The sequence below is a fragment of the Schistocerca nitens genome, chromosome 1 (assembly GCF_023898315.1).
Source record: "Schistocerca nitens isolate TAMUIC-IGC-003100 chromosome 1, iqSchNite1.1, whole genome shotgun sequence".
Lineage (NCBI taxonomy): Eukaryota > Metazoa > Arthropoda > Insecta > Orthoptera > Acrididae > Schistocerca > Schistocerca nitens.
This window is the reverse complement of record NC_064614.1, coordinates 185,502,697-185,520,692: the sequence shown is the minus strand read 5'-3', so window position 1 is coordinate 185,520,692 and position 17,996 is coordinate 185,502,697. Positions and strand designations below refer to the sequence as shown.

At 42.9% G+C, this 17,996-nt stretch overlaps 1 protein-coding gene across 1 annotated transcript in view; it reads left to right on the top strand.

The window, feature by feature from the left end:
• Positions 1 to 17,996, top strand: part of LOC126234902 (transcription factor Maf-like) — a 104,024-nt gene that overhangs the window by 61,976 nt on the left and 24,052 nt on the right. The window contains exon 5 of the mRNA XM_049943645.1: positions 2,098 to 2,549. Within this exon, the coding sequence (XP_049799602.1) occupies positions 2,098 to 2,549 (452 nt within the window). The remainder of the gene's footprint in view (positions 1 to 2,097; positions 2,550 to 17,996) is intronic.

Below are 17,996 nucleotides of genomic sequence, written 5' to 3'. Positions count from 1 at the left end.
AACAGTTCCGCAACTTGCTGCAGATTTCAATGCTGGGCCATCAACAAGTGTCAGCGTGCGAACCATTCAATGACACATCATCGATATGGGCTTTCGGAACCGAAAGCCCACTCGTGTACCCTTGATGACTGCAACACAAAGCTTTACGCATCGCCTGGACCCGTCAACATCACCATTTTACTGTTGATGACTGGAAACGTGTTGCCTGGTCGGACGAGTCTGGTTTCAAATTGTATCGAGATGATAGACGTGTACGGTTGTGGGGATAACCTCACGAACCCATGGACCTCGCATGTCAGCAGGGGACTGTTCAAGCTGGTGGAGGCTCTGTAATGGTTTAGGACGTGTGCAGTTGGAGTGATATGGGACACCTGACAGGCGACAGGCGACAGGCGACTCTGACAGGCGACACGTACGTAAGCTTCGTGTCTGATCACCTTCATCCATTCATGTTCATTGTACATGGAAATGGGCAATTCCAGCAGGACAATGAGACACCCCACACGTCCAGAATTACTACCGAGTGCTTCCAGGAACACTCTTCTGAGTTTAAACACTTCCGCTGGCCTCCCCAGACATGAACATTACTGAGCATATCAGAGGAGACCTCCACTCCCTCGTACTCTTACGGATTTACGGACAGCCCTATAGGATTCATGGTGTCAGTTCCTTCCAGCACTACTTCAGACATTAGTAGAGTCCATAGCACCTCGTGTTGCGGCACTTCTGCGTGCTCGTGGGGGCCCTACACGATATTAGGCAGGTGTACCAGTTTCTTTAGCTCTTCAGTTTATCTACAAGAACTAAGAGGGAACAACTGAAGTGGAAGACGAGGAACGATTTTCTCGGACTTAAAAAAAGAAAAAAGGAAAAAAGAGGGACGTAAGACAGGGATTAAGTTTTTCGCCCCTATTGTTCAGTCGAGACAATGAAGAAGCAATGACCCAAATAAAAGAAAGATTGAAGGTGAAAGGATATCAATGATGAGATACGCTGATGACGTTGCTGTCCTCAAAGAAAATGAAGGTTGGTTGGTTGGTTTGGGGAAGGAGACCAGACAGCGTGGTCATCGGTCTCATCGGATTAGGGAAGGACGGGGAAGGAAGTCGGCCGTGCCCTTTCAGAGGAACCATCCCGGCATTTGCCTGGAGTGGTTTAGGGAAATCACGGAAAACCTAAATCAGGATGGCCGGACGCGGGATTGAACGTCGTCCTCCCGAATGCGAGTCCAGTGTCTAACCACTGCGCCACCTCTCTCGGTTAAAAATGAAGAATTGCGGGATCTGTTGAATGGAATGAACAGTCTAATGAGTACAGAATATAGATTGAGAGTAAATCGGAGAAAGACGAAAGTAATGAGAAATAGGAGAAATGAGAACAGCGAGGAACTCAACATCAGGATTTGTGACCATAATGCGGATGAAGTTAAGGAATTTCTGGTACCTAAGCAACAAAATAATCCTTGACGGACAGAACAGGGAGAACATAAAAAAAGCAGACTAGCACTGGCAAAAAGGGCATACCTGGCCAAAAGAAGTCTATTTTTATGAAACATAGGCCGTAATTTGAGGAACATATTTCTGAGAATGTACATTTGGAGCACAGCATTGCACGGTAGTGAAACACGGAATTTGGGAAAACCTGAACAGAAGAGAATCGAAGCATTTGAGATGTGATTGCAGAAGAATGTTGAAAATTAAATGGACTGATAAAGTTCGGGATGAGGAGGTTCTACGGAGAATCGGCGAGGAAAGGAATATGTGGAAAACACTGACCTGAAGAAGGGACAGCAAGATATGATATCGGTTGAGGTGTCACGGAATAGCTTCCATGGTACTAGAGGGAGCTATGGACTGTAAAATAGTAACGCAAATCTTGATCTGCAGGAACAGCTTTTTTCTGTACTGAAACTGCTTAAAAGTAGCTCAGAAAAGGATGAAATTTTACTCAATATATCCAGTAGCATGGAAATACTGGAGCATTAGTTTGATAGCGTTTAGACAATGCGACCGTAGTGTAACATTAGCCATTTATGCCAGTGTGTTAAAAATTCGATAGTAACTGCGACTGTTTATTTTGAGTTTATCCTATCCTCAGTTAGGATGTCAAGGTCACCAGAAGGGAGCGAGGCTGTCAAATTTCCCGACGGTGTGGAAGCAGAGCCCTTGGAGGCGTCTGAGACACCAGTTGCGGCATCGGCAGTCGGCGTGGCATCCGCCTCAGAGCCAGCCGCCACGGCCACCCAGCAAGCAGGGGAGGCAGGGGAGAGTCTGCAAGCAGCGGAGACACACCATGACGGCGCCAAAGCGTCCTCTGCGGACGCCGTCGCTCCGGCGCCGGTGGCTGCGCACGGCAGTGGCGGGTCCCTGAGAGCGGGGGGCGGCACCAGCAGCAGCAGCGGGGGCGGTGGCAGCGGGCTGCCCTTCTCCGGGCTCATCCCTCAGGGCCTGCCCTCCGTGCCCGGACTTTCCCTCGGGGGTGGCGGGAACGCAGGCGGCGCGGGTGCGGCGCAGCAGAATGTGCCCACGCTCTTCCTCGGAAGTTTTCAGGTATCAGCTTGTTAATACGGAGCGAACACGAGCGACCGACAATTCTCTGCAGTGATGGGGTGTCCAACACGTGGCCCACGGGCTACAAGCGGACCATTGCGGCGCTAGAACTGAACATGTGTCACAGCTCGGTAAAAAAAATCATGAAATTGCGTTTATGTAAAATGACGATACTATTCACTCATTAGCCCTTCCTGTTCCTTTTTTGTTTTCAGCGGTAATTATTACTGTTCAGGGCGTTGTGTACGGTCCAAATGTGGCCCGTTAAGCAAAACAGTTGTACACCCCTGCTCTATTATAAATATTAGGCGAGCGCTAGCCAAGTGCTTTCCGTCGTGTGCGGATCTGCTGGTTTTCGGTCTTTTAGCGCACCATCAAGTTTCCCTTTTGGGGCTAGATTTACGGAAAGCTTACGTATACTACTTTTTTTGCTGATGTAAGTTGCGTCAGCGGTGGAGTGGTCTGAACGAAAAAATTATGTTACTGTTAGAAAAATACACAGGGTATCACAGGGGGAATGGTCGTCATTCAGCGATATAACAGGAACGATCATTCGAAGAAAAAAAAAGTTCTAAAATGGATATCTTCAGAGATATGAGAATTCGTTCATCTTCGCTAATGTGTAATACATGTCTTCCACTGAGCCGGACGATGTGGCCGAGCGGTTCTAGGCGCTTCAGTCTGGAACCACGCGACCGCTACGGTCGCAGGTTCGAATCCTGCCTCGGGCATGGATGTGGGTGATGTCCTTAAGTTAGTTACGTTTAAGTAGTTCTAAGTTCTAAGGGACTGATGACCTCAGATGTTAAGTCCCATAGTGCTCAGAGCCATTTGAACCATCTGAATCTTCCACTGAACAACTGCTCATAACTGTTAAGGTATGCACTTTAGAGCCTATGTTTCCTGGGAATTTTTTCCTTGATTTGGTCCTCTCAGAATATGGAAAGCAAAGAGTTTGCACTAGAAGAGATTTGTTTCACAGTAGCGAACATGATGAACTGTTCCTGGCTCTTAAGGCACATATTTTAGAACTTACATTAATTTTTTTTTTGCTTCGAATGGTCATTTCTGTCATATCTCTACATATTGACAATTCCTCCTGGATATCTTATAGATGCCATAGGTGCCTTTGGGATCAGAGAGATCCACGGCACAGATATCGAAGGAAAAGAAATGTGATTGGCAGAAAATTGCAGAAGCATCGAAATGTCGAACTGGGGACATGAGAAAGACGATAAATCTATTAGAAGCTTGCACCAGGGGGGGGGGGGGGGGGACGGAGAGAATAAGAACACGCTTTGTATTTATTTTAGTTAAAAAGCAAAAGCGCATTAAATTTCTGGGAAAGTAAGCAAGTGCGAATATGCGTCTGTAGTGCTGAATAAAATTAAAAACACACGAAATACGTGATTATTCTTGCTGCCTACTTTCATAGTAGCTAGAATTACATATTTCGCTATTATGTTGCAGATTTCTGATGACAAATGAACATGGTTTTACCCCTGTTCACGTTACTTGCTCTCTAAAAATCTGAAAAGTAGATTTTATTAAGTGGCCTATGAGACAGATCTTATGTACATATCATTTCTCATTGATCATATTTTACTGTCACTGCCTTCTTTTTAAGTTCTTCAGTATAATCAGTCACTAAAGTTGCTAATGACCAGATTTTAAATGCCAGCTTTTCTCCAAATAATGTTGATCGTTGGTAATTATTTTCTGCCTCTAAATTTCCTCCCAATTGTAATGAGAAGCCAGAGAAAAGCATCAGCAGAAGATTTGGAAAAATGCTGAGGAAAACTGGAGACGTAGTTCAGTGTTACTTGCACAATATCCAAACGTTTCATGCTTACGTAGATATTCCGATGCCTAAACTTTTTATTACTTCGTCAGAAACAGTGCGTTCGCTAAACAAAATAATCCGCTATGACTATCAGAATTTTATATCGTTCCCACAACTGTGTAATGTATCCTATGTGCCGATTATTAGCTGCAAAAAACAATATCGCAGCGTTACGGCCTCTGCTCGTTGTCGCTTATTTTCCTTCGTTCGCTCTAGTGAACACTAGGGTATCGTCTGCGAATGCTCGCTTGATTGTCTTCGTTTCCATTCGCTGGGGCGTAAACCTGGCTTTATTACCCGTTACATTCCTGTGCGAAAAAGACGTTGAAGTATCATCAAATCAGTAACACAGATTCTGCGTTTTAAGTATGTTTTTTCGCTCACCCGACTCAGATGAAAGAAAGTGTATTGCAGGAGCTTCAAGGCGTAATGTTAATGCACGAGTAAAATGAATAACATCAGTATTCGGTTAGATAAGTGGTTCTAATATCAAATTAAGTGCTTTTTGATATAAATATCTCACCCTCTTGAAGCTTTCGTTATTTGTTAAAATTTACCAATTATCTTTTCTTTTTCTGGTTGGCGCTAATTTCACACATAATAATTTGTATTTCTATCCAGAATTAGATTTTCTTTCTTTTTTTAAAAATAATATATCTACACCCAAGAACCTTTTTTCCATTTTTTATTCTAATCAAGCTTCTGATTTACGTAATCTCTTTCTACTAAGAAATGTTGTGGTTATTTAAATGAAGCTATCAGTTAACAAATACAGAGTCCACGTTTTTTGTAATATAAATCAAAAGCATAATTTATTTACCAGAAACTATGTAGTGATCGAACAAAAACATCCAAAAACCTACGTTTCTAAGCCTGCAAAAATTAAAATAAAAAAGAAGGGAAAGAAGAAAAAGTTTCAAAAATTCAGCCGTAAGCACCGCACTAAACAGACTTCTCACTATACAACTGAGAAAACGACGTTAGTACTCAAGCCAAAAGTTTGGAAAATACGTCACTTATCGTTTAATTTTATAATCACTTCAAAATGATCCTGTAAACAAATATTTCGCGTTATTATGCAGATAGCTTCATCTTCCCAAGCGATTATCTGTTTTTCAACATACAAGGATAACTCTTCCTTTCTGGAACAAATCCAACCGATACTAAAAAATGGCTCTAAGCACTATGGGACTTAACATCTGAGGTCATCAGTCCCCTGGACTTAGAACTACTTAAACCTAACTAACCTGAGAACAACACACACATCCACGCCCGAGGCAGGACTCGAACCTGTGACCGTAGCAGCAGCGCGGTTCCGGACTGAAGAGCCTAGAACCGCTTGGCCACAGCAGTCGGCCGACTGATACTGATCTTCTCGCAACTCGAGCAGCACTGATGTACTACTTACCAAGTCCTCAGCTCGCAGGGGAGTACTACATGCTGATTCTAATTTTTCAGATTCCAGAGGATTCCAGAAAGGCAATAAGCAGAGATTTGTTTCCCGTTACACATTGTTCGAATTCAGGGGGAATAGCAAGAGGGCTGAGGCGTGAATGGGAATTTGGAGTGAGGAGAGAAGCGTGCTATGGATGTCCGAGAAGTCGTGCAAAGCAAGCGTGCCAGGGTGGTGGCATAGTGGTTAGCCCATCTGCCTAGTGAGCAGTAAACCCGGTTTATAATCCTGGCCTTGTTACAAATTTTCATTCGACACTTCAGTTGTCTTATATACATGGTATATGTTTCAGGCTTGGAAAGGTCTCTGGAACCGTATACACTCCTGGAAATTGAAATAAGAACACCGTGAATTCATTGTCCCAGGAAGGGGAAACTTTATTGACACATTCCTGGGGTCAGATACATCACATGATCACACTGACAGAACCACAGGCACATAGACACAGGCAACAGAGCATGCACATTGTCGGCACTAGTACAGTGTATATCCACCTTTCGCAGCAATGCAGGCTGCTATTCTCCCATGGAGACAATCGTAGAGATGCTGGATGTAGTCCTGTGGAACGGTTTGCCATGCCATTTCCACCTGACGCCTCAGTTGGACCAGCGTTCGTGCTGGACGTGCAGACCGCGTGAGACGACGCTTCATCCAGTCCCAAACATGCTCAATGGACAGATCCGGAGATCTTGCTGGCCAGGGTAGTTGACTTACACCTTCTAGAGCACGTTGGGTGGCACGGGATACATGCGGACGTGCATTGTCCTGTTGCAACAGCAAGTTCCCTTGGCCGTCTAGGAATGGTAGAACGATGGGTTCGATGACGGTTTGGATGTACCGTGCACTATTCAGTGTCCCCTCGACGATTACCAGTGGTGTACGGCCAGTGTAGGAGATCGCTCCCCACACCATGATGCCGGGTGTTGGCCCTGTGTGCCTCGGTCGTATGCAGTCCTGATTGTGGCGCTCACCTGCACGGCGCCAAACACGCATACGACCATCATTGGCACCAAGGCAGAAGCGACTCTCATCGCTGAAGACGACACGTCTCCATTCGTCCCTCCATTCACGCCTGTCGCGACACCACTGGAGGCGGGCTGCACGATGTTGGGGCGTGAGCGGAAGACGGCCTAACGGTGTGCGGGACCGTAGCCCAGCTTCATGGAGACGGTTGCGAATGGTCCTCGCCGATACCCCAGGAGCAACAGTGTCCCTAATTTGCTGGGAAGTGGCGGTGCGGTCCCCTACGGCACTGCGTAGGATCCTACGGTCTTGGCGTGCATCCGTGCGTCGCTGCGGTCCGGTCCCGGGTCGACGGGCACGTGCACCTTCCGCCGACCACTGGCGACAACATCGATGTACTGTGGAGACCTCACGCCCCACGTGTTGAGCAATTCGGCGGTACGTCCACCCGGCCTCCCGCATGCCCACTATACGCCCTCGCTCAAAGTCCGTCAACTGCACATACGGTTCACGTCCACGCTGTCGCAGCATGCTACCAGTGTTAAAGACTGCGATGGAGCTCCGTATGCCACGGCAAACTGGCTGACACTGACGGCGGCGGTGCACAAATGCTGCGCAGCTAGCGCCATTCGACGGCCAACACCGCGGTTCCTGGTGTGTTCGCTGTGCCGTGCGTGTGATCATTGCTTGTACAGCCCTCTCGCAGTGTCCGGAGCAAGTATGGTGGGTCTGACACATCGGTGTCAATGTGTTCTTTTTTCCATTTCCAGGAGTGTAGTTTCATTTAATTAAAGCACCTGTACCTGGATTTCAGGCAGGATCACCTGTATCATTTGGAAAGGCTCTGCAGTACTGTTCGCGTTTAGGGATAGTACCAAGTAGGCTGGGGCGTGAATGGAAATTTGTACTGAGGAGGGAGGTGTGATATGGTTGTCCCTGCAGTTGTGCAAATGCACTGTGCTAGCGTTGCGAAGTGGTTAGTTTCGTATACGTGTAGTTTGTTAGGTATAGCGACAGTAATGTCAGTATAGTGCGGTCTTAAAATTTTTGCTGTTCTGTAGGAGAGATTTCATGTCATCCATCTGCTCTATCTCACAGGATGCATCGAAGTCTGTATCATATTTCGTGCATGTCGTTGTGTATCTACGGGTAGGCTACATGTAAAGGCCTGTAAATTAAAATAGTGAAAGACGGCATTGTGTCTGTCTCACCTAGATGATAAATGATTGAACAGGCTTCTGCCCGCTCTCTTCGGATGTGAGAGTAGCACGTGCGAGGTAGTACAGCCGCAAACAGAGTAAGGCATAGTTTCAGACGAGCGTGCCTGCACGGTATGCGAGAGAATAATATTTGTCTTTTTTATTCATAACGATTTCCTTATGCCATGTAATGTTTTGTAGTCATTCCTTGTTTGTGAACACCTTTGTGATATACGACATGCGTGTTCAACTAGTTAATCGTGAAATAAAGATCTGTTGGAACTGATACAAATATCGCGTCGCTGGTGCAAAAGCAAACTAACACTTACCTCCCCCCTCTCTCCCCTCCAGGTTACCCACCAGAACCTCCTCGCTAGAAGCTGTTTCCTTTGCGCGACATTACCTTGTTAATATATGGGCCGTGAACCAATTGTTTTCCTAATTTCCAAAGCAGTAGGTCCGGGAGCTGAAGTAATGAACCAATTCTCAGATTAATTTTAATGTATGCTTGACCAAGCAGTAACGTTTCACTTAGCCTACCTCGCTAGAGTTTATACAGTATTAAACATATTAGATAATTAGTATTAAACATATTAGATAACTTTCAGTTAACTTTTCCTGCCGGGGTGTGTATGAAAGAGATAACGGCAACCTTTCACATTATTAAATGCAAAGGAAGGATCGGATGTTGCAAAGAGTACTATGAAGGACTTAACGAGGGACAAGGAAAACTGCCCTGACTTGACAGAAGATGCAATGGGAGTCGATTGGGAAAATCTAGGGGATTTATCTTAGAGGTAGAAAGAGCTTTGGAAATCTAGCTATAAAAACAGGCACAGGCAATCGATAACATTCCTTCGGAATCCCTAAAATCTTTAGGGGAAGTGGTAACCAAATGACTATTCAGGTTAGAGTGTCGAGTCTATGAACCTAGAGAAAATCAGACTTTCGGAAAATGTCAGCCACACAATCCCTAAGATAGCAAGTGCAGATACGTGCGAAAACCATCGCACGAGCATGATAATATTTCCTGCGCGCAGCTGACTGACGAGCATAGTACACAGAGGAACGGGGGAAAAAAGATTTAGGACCTGTTAGATGACGATAAGTTTGGCTTTAGAAAAGATACAGGCACCAGAAAGGCTATTCTGACACTACTCTCGATAATAAAGGCGAGACTTAAGAAAAACAGAGAATCTTGTGTAGGATTTATCGAACTAGAAACAGCGTTAAAATGGTAAAAGATGTTTGAAATTCTCACAAAACTAGATATTAGCTTTAGGGAAAAATAGGTAACATGTAGTAGGTAAAATAATATTATATTGGTTCTAAGCACTATGGGACTTAACATCTGGGGTCATCAGTCCCCTGGACGTAGAACTACTTAAACCTAACTAACCTAAGGACATCACATACATTCATGCCCGAGGCAGGATTCGAACCTGCGACCGTAGCAGCAGCGCGGTTCCGGACTGAAGCGCCTAGAACCGCTCGGCCACAGCGGCCGCCCTGTAAAAGAATAAAGGATATAACACAGGGCTGTAGTTTTTTCCCTGTATTTGAACCTACACTTGTAATAACTTACTCTTACTCTGTTCGCCCCACAAATCACAGTCGATTTATGGCCTCGTCAAGCAGCCTCCTCCACAGCGCTCTATCTTTAGCCTCATCTTACTTTCCTCCAAGTGTCTAAAGATCCTTGGCCACCTGGTCTCCCCATCTTATTTTCGGTCTGCCTAAAAGTCTTCGACCTTCGGGTTTCTTCTAAAACAATTCGCTCAGAATTAACCCCTCCTCTCTTCTATAGACGCACGCCCGGATTATATCAGCCTCCCTGTTTTTGTTCCCGCAGCTATATCTGGTTCATTATACACCTCCATGAGCTCCCCATTGTTTCTTCTGCGCCGTTCTCGTCCCTCATAAATCGGTACAAAAAAATATCTTCAGTGGGATTTTATTTTCAAAAACCTTTAACTTTCTCTCTGCGTACTTATCTACTCTCCATATTCCTGCCTCATATAGTAATACAGGTCTGATTACGGTTTTATATATTCTTAATTTCGTTCCTCTTGCTGAAATTTGGATGATAGTAGCTTGTTGAGTGATTACGATGCTCTGGACACCGTTTCTATCCTCGATTGTACTTCTTATTTCTCATCATTTCTATTATTTATTCTGACCGGAAGACATTTAAACTCATCTGCTTCTTCAAACACATGGTCATCTGTATGTTTGTCGCCTTTTTGTCGTGTAGTTTCCTTATAACCTCACGAATTTCGTTTTCTCGCCATATACCAGTAACCAATCTTCCTTAGCATTTTGCAATAGTTTTCTTGCCAGTATTTTCAGGTCATATATGTTTTCGACAATTACTGATACATCGTCCGCGAAGGACAGTACATTCTTATGTCAAAAATCCGCCTCAGCTGCGAAATGTTACTGGTCTTTACCCAGGTTTCAGCTAGAGTAATCTAGCCTTCTTGGAATTCCAACGTAGCGTCCGCGGCTAACCGACCGCTTTCCAAGAAGTGGGGCCGGGGCTGTACCACAGCTAAGTAACGTAGCTTGACTTGGTACCACGGTACTTCAGCTTTTTATGTTTGACCGTGCCTTATTCTGGCGTGTATGTATTTTATGCTTCTGAAGAAGGCTAGATTCCTCTAGCTGAAACCAGGGTAAAGACCAGTAATATTTCGCAACTGAGGAGCATTTTTGACATACTAATTTATCACAGTTGCTGACAGAGGTGCAATATGTTAAAAATTCTTAGCCAGTACATTCATTTTTTATCCTATGCTCAGTCCGTTGTTTCGGTTGTTGCTTCCAGTGTACAGGAGTGATGATATTCCATCTCCTTGATTGACTCCTGCTTTTATGTCAAAAGCCGTGGAATATTTTCACTATCCCTTTTGAGCCTTCCACTGTAACTTTTACAAGATTTGTACTCTTCTTTGGTATTCCAAACTTCTGCATTTTCTCTTACAACTTTTCTCTGTTTATGGTATCGTTAGGCTTTTTTAAAAGCTAAAAAAAATATTGTCATTGTTTTGTTGCATTCCCAATATTTTAATATGGCTTCTTTCAGTACAAATATCTGTTCGGTGGTGGCTCGATTCTTCTCTTGCTTCTCATCTGCTACCTCTTTTAAATATGTTTCCAATCTTTTCTAGGGAATCTTGGACAACAATTTGTAGCCTGTTCTAATTAATGAGATGCTTCTTTAACTTCTGTATTCTTCTTTTTCGCTCTTTTTATAGGTTGGTACTATGACTGCTTCTTTCCACTCAGATGGCATTCTTTTTTCATTCCAAATGTTGGTCACGAGTTTGTGTACTTGTTTCGCAGTTCTGTCTCCCCCATTCTTAAACAGTTCAGCTGTTATTACAACATTGCCTGGAACTTTGTTGCTTTTTAGTATTTTGATTGCATCTACAGTCTCTTTCAATGTCGGCGTTTCAGCTCCCGGCCTTATATTCTGATATTTATGTTGTCCTTCCTTTATTTCAACATTTAAAAGCTCCTCAAATCCTACCAAATTCCCACATCTTTTGTCCTTTCCAAATTTGTATTGCCATATTTTCTTTAATGCCATACACCCGTGGTATATATCCTTTTCTTTTCCCTTGTGAGAAAATTTCTGGTTTCCTGGTATCATTTTGATATCCTTCTTTGTTTTCGGTGGAATAGTCCTGTAGGTGGTTGTCTTTTGCTGCTCTTCTTTCTTTCTCTTTTGCTCACATTCTTCCGAAAACCATGATTCTACCTACTTTTTCTTATTCCGCACACTTTTACTGCTGCCGCTTCCACATTTGTTTTTAGCATTTCCCACAGGCATTTAATGCTGAGGTTGTCTTCCATTGTCAGAAACTCAAGTCTGTTTTGAAGCTTACTGACAAATCCCCGCGCCTGTTCATTATCTTTCAATTTGTAAGCGTCAGTAGTCCATTCTTTTATACTATTTCCTTCCTTTGGTTTTTCTATAGCCCTTCGTTGCCGTGCGTCTGTCGTGATTAGGTAGTGGTCTGTGCCTGCCTCGGCTCCTCTTATGGTTTTCACACTCATTGCTTTTGTGACTCTGGTCTACTAGCACATGGTCTATTTGGCTTTTGTTTCAGCTTCTGGTGATACCCAGGTTGCGATTTGAATGTCCTTCTGAGGAAAGTATGTCTTCATAATCTTTAGGTTGGCTGTGTTTGCACAGCTAAGAAATCTCTCTCCATTGTCATTACTTTCCGCGTGTAAGCTCTCTGTCCCCGCTATTCCATTGCAATTGGTCTCCCTGCCGACTTGGCGTCTCCAACAATGAGCTACATATCATTTCCTGGTGTCTTACTGATTACCCTTTCATTTCATCCTCCGGTACCTCAGCTGGCTCATGTAGCGTAATTTTTCTTGTGTTTGCGAATCTATCTCCAGTTTTATAATAGCTGCCATCAGTTCGTTGACAAGAAATTACTCCCATTGCTGTTCTGTTACTATTGCGTTTCGTAACAGATTTCTTTCTGTGAGACAGGTTGTTAGCACAATGCCCATCCCCCAACCTAGAGGGTCAGGTCATGGAATAAACAATGAGAAAAGTGAAAGAGAGATTCAGGAGTGGGATTAAAATTAAATGTGCTACGATATCAGTGATAATATTGGTTGTTGACATTGCTATTCTCAATAAAAGTGAGGAAGAGTTACGGGACCAAATGAGTAGAATGAATAAAATTAAAGAGCACAAACGTAGACTGGACTGAGAATAAACCAAAGGCAGATGAAAAAGTAAAATAACATATGACGGGTGAAGCACGTAGAATGTTGTTGTTGTTGTGGTCTTCAGTCCTGAGACTGGTTTGATGCAGATCTCCATGCTACTCTATCCTGTGCAAGCTTCTTCATCTCCCAGTACCTACTGCAACCTACATCCTTCTGAATCTGCTTAGTGTATTCATCACTTGGTCTCCCCCTACGATTTTTACCCTCCACGCTGCCCTCCAATACTAAATTGGTGATCCCTTGATGCCTCAGAACATGTCCTACCAACCGATCCCTTCTTCTGGTCAAGTTATGCCACAAACTCCTCTTCTCCCCAATCCTATTCAGTACCTCCTCATTAGTTATGTGATCTACCCATCTAATCTTCAGCATTCTTCTGTAGCACCACATTTCGAAAGCTTCTATTCTCTTCTTGTCCAAACTATTTACCGTCCATGTTTCACTTCCATACATGGCTACACTCCATACAAATACTTTCAGAAATGACTTCCTGACACTTAAATCTATACTCGATGTTAACAAATTTCTCTTCTTCAGAAATGCTTTCCTTGCCATTGCCAGTCTACATTTTATATCCTCTCTACTTCGACCATCATCAGTTATTTTGCTCTCCAAATAGCAAACCCTCAACATCACCCGACTTAATTCGGCTACATTCCATTATCCTCGTATTGCTTTTGTTGATGTTCATCTTATATCCTCCCTTCAAGACACCATCCATTCCGTTCAACTGCTCTTCCAAGTCCTTTGCTGTCTCTTACAGAATTACAATGTCATCGGCGAACCTCAAAGTTTTTATTTCTTCCCCATGGATTTTCATACCTACTCCGAATTTTTCTTTTGTTTCCTTTACTGCTTGCTCAGTATACAGATTGAATAACATCGGGGAGAGGCTATAACCCTGTCTTACTCCCTTCCCAACCACTGCCTCCCTTTCATGTCCCTCGACTCTTATAACTGCCATCTGGTTTCTGTACAAATTGTAAATAGCCTTTCGTTCCCTCTATTTTACCCCTGCCACCTTTAGAATTTGAAAGAGAGTATTCCAGTCAACATTGGCAAAAGCTTTCTCTAAGTCTACAAATGCTAGAAACGTAGGTTTGCCTTTCCTTAATCTTTCTTCTAAGATAAGTCGTAAGGTCAGTATTGCCTCACGTGTTCCAGTATTTCTACGGAATCCAAACTGATCTTCCCTGAGGTCGGCTTCTACTAGTTCTTCCATTCGTCTGTAAAGAATTCGTGTTAGTATTTTGCAGCTGTGGCTTATTAAACTGATTGTTCGGTAATTCTCATATCTGTCAACACCTGCTTTCTTTGGAATTGGAATCATTATATTCTTCTTGAAGCCTGAGGGTATTACGCCTGTTTCATACATCTTGCTCACCAGATGGTAGAGTTTTGTCAGGACTGGCTCTCCCAAGACCGTCAGTAGTTCCAATGGAATGTTTTCTACTCCGGGGGCCTTGTTTCGACTCAGGTCTTTCAGTGCTCTGTCAAACTCTTCACGCAGTATCGTATCTCAAATTTAATCTTCATCTACATCCTCTTCAATTTCCATAATATTGTCCTCAAGTACATCGCCCTTGTATAGACCCTCTATATACTCCTTCCACCTTTCTGCTTTCGCTTCTTTGCTTAGAACTGGGTTTCCATATGAGCTCTTGATGTTCATACAAGTGGTTCTCTTATCTCCAAACGTCTCTTTAATTTTCCTGTAGGCAGTATCTATCTTACCCCTAGTGAGATAAGCTTCTACATCCTTACATTTGTCCTCTAGCCATCCCTGCTTAGCCATTTTGCACTTCCTGTCGATCTCATTTTTGAGACGTTTGTATACCTTTTTGCCTGCTTCATTTACTGCATTTTTATATTTTCTCCTTTCATCAATTAAATTCAATATTTCTTCTGTTACCCAAGGATTTCTACTAGCCCTCGTCTTTTTACCTACTTGATCCTCTGCTGCCTTCACTACTTCATCCCTCAAAGCTACCCATTCTTCTTCTACTGTATTTCTTTCCCCCATTCCTGTCAATTGTTCCCTTATGCTCTCCCTGAAACTCTGTACAACCTCTGGTTCTTTCAGTTTATCCAGGTCCCATCTCCTTAAATTCCCAGCTTTTTGCAGTTTCTTCAGTTTTAATCTACAGGTCATAACCAATAGATTGTGGTCAGAGTCCACATCTGCCCCTGGAAATGTCTTACAATTTAAAACCTGGTTCCTAAGTCTCTGTCTTACCATTATATAATCTATCTGATACCTTTTAGTATCTGCAGGGTTCTTCCACGTATACAACTTTCTATCATGGTTCTTAAACCAAGTGTTAGCTATGATTAAGTTGTGCTCTGTGCAAAATTCTACCAGGCGGCTTCCTCTTTCATTTCTTAGCCGCAATCCATATTCACCTACTACGTTTCCTTCTCTCCCTTTTCCTACACTCGAATTCCAGTCACCCATGACTATTAAATTTTCGTCTCCCTTCACTATCTGAATAATTTCTTTTATTTCATCATACATTTCTTCTATTTCTTCGTCATCTGCAGAGCTAGTTGGCATATAAACTTGTACTACTGTAGTAGGTGTGGGCTTCGTATCCATCTTGGCCACAATAATGCGTTCACTAAACTGTTTGTAGTAGCTTACCCGCATTCCTATTTTCCTATTCATTATTAAACCTACTCCTGCATTACCCCTATTTGACTTTGTGTTTATAACCCTGTAGTCACCTGACCAGAAGTCTTGTTCCTCCTGCCACAGAACTTCACTAATTCCCACTATATCTGACTTTAACCTATCCATTTCCCTTTTCAAATTTTCTAACCTACCTGCCCGATTAAGGGATCTCACATTCCACGCTCCGATCCATAGAACGCCAGTTTTCTTTCTCCTGATAACGACATCCTCTTGAGTAGTCCCCGCCCGGAGATCCGAATGGGGGACTATTTTACCTCCGGAATATTTTACCCAAGAGGACGCCATCATCATTTAATCATACAGTAAAGAGCTGTATGCCCTCGGGAAAAATTACGGCCGTAGTTTCCCCTTGCTTTCAGCCGTTCGCAGTACCAGCACAGCAAGGCCGTTTTGGTTATTGTTACAGGGCCATATCAGTCAATTATCCAGACTGTTGCCCTTGCAACTACTGAAAAGGCTGCTGCCCCTCTTCAGGAACCACACGTTTGTCTGGCCTCTCAACAGATACCCCTCCATTGTGTTTGTACCTACGGTACGGCTATCTGTATCGCTGAGGCAGGCAAGCCTCCCCACCAACGGCAAGGTCCATGGTTGATTGGGGGGGGGGGGGGGGGGGGGGCACGTAGAATATAAGAAGCAAACTAATATAGGCAAATAGGGTATTACTCGCTAAAACACGCTCACACGGGCCGAGATAGGATGCTAAGATATATGTTAACCATCGGGTAATAACTTGCATTATACTACAGGGAGCCATTGATGGCAGAAACAGTGGGGGAAAATACAGACACGTTTCGGTTATTTTGAGAAACAGTCTGTCGAGTGCTCTCTTTATAGACTATCACTAGGTTGCAATTCAGTTGAGTTCGATATACTGCTGTTAAGGAGACGCAGTGCTTTGTTTTACTTTCATTTTTACTGAAAACACTATTAAGAACAGTGAAGGAAACTGTTTTGCGTTTTTCCCAAACCGTTATCTATAGAAGGTCAAGTGAAGTGGATTTCCACGCAGTCTTGAAGAAGTAGTGTTGTCCTTCCAACGGAAAGACAGTGCTGACTCTTGACATGCAGACAGGTAATGGGCCACAACAGAGCAAACCCACAGCAGAGTCAGTCGAAGTTTTGAAGAATATTGGTAGGTAGGTCATCACAGAGTAGACCCTCTGTAGTCCTGGTAGAGATTACGGTATTGGTGGGCCACCAGAGGTGCAGACCCACAGCAGTCCTTGTAGAAATAATGGTATTGGTGAGTCATCAAATGTGTAGACGCAATGTAGTCCTTGTAGAGATGGCTAGCAGCCATCCGTTGCGACTGTGCAGGTGCACAATCACCATAGAAGAGTCTTGTGGACAATATAGCAAGTCCATGAACCACCACTTGAGCACTCACAAAATTTTTTTTGAAATGTCCTTAGAACCAGCAATGCTGTTATCCAGTCCCTTGCTGAATTGTTAACACACGTGCAAACACTATCAGTCCCTACTTCTCACATATTGTCCATATACTATGACCAACAGAAACATGTGCAGTGAAATGTAACTTACAAGTTACTTAATTTGATGAACTGGTGTCAATTACAATTTTATAATATAAGATTACAATAACAAAGGTACAAAATACATCATTAAAACATAATAATACAGATAACATTTGCTGTAATACAGGCTTTACAAAACAATAGAAATAAACATATACATCAGTGTTACAGGAATTTTGACATAAGTAAATACATAACAGATCAGAATAACTTTCGAAACATCAACTTCACACATGAGCATTAAAACAAAACAGAAAAAATAATGTTTAAACAACTTTACAAAGTAAAAACATAGTATTAGAAAAATTCTACAACATAACAACATCAGCTAAACACATAAAGACAGGAAAAACACAAATACACAAGGGAACACAAACACATAGTGGTATAACACAAGGAAAGGACAGGGTTTCTTTTACTGCAGTATTTTGCAAACAAAACTTTATTTACTTCTCGGAGATCTCCCGTCGCTCTTCATTATTTCCAAAAAGTCCTATGTATGCCTGCTTTCTGTACTTTTTTCGTATGACTTCTCAATGCATTTCTTCCAATTCATCGCAACTCATTCTCTTATATAGTCTACCCCCTCTTAAGCTAACTTAAATCTACTGAGCTCAGATGCTAAACTAAGGGATGAGGCAATGCAGCAGCACAGAACAATTAACACAAACAGCAATGACAAAAAAATGGAAATTGGCAAAGCAAGCAGCAGCAAATGCAATAACTTATACCTAAACATGACAAAGTTCAAGCAGAAAAAAGTACACTAAAGACAAAAATGCAGATAAGGGAACTGTCTATTCACATCTTAATATCTATGTCATTAAAGTGGTGCACCACAAAAAGTTATTCTACCAAAAAAATTACCAAGTAGTTGAAAAGAAAATTATTTATGCAGTAACTGTTATTAATCCCTTCTTATTGTTCTTTCCTTTCCAAATGCTCCTTTTTCGAAGAACATGGATCATCAACTTATTATTTAATAGATCTATTGACAGAAA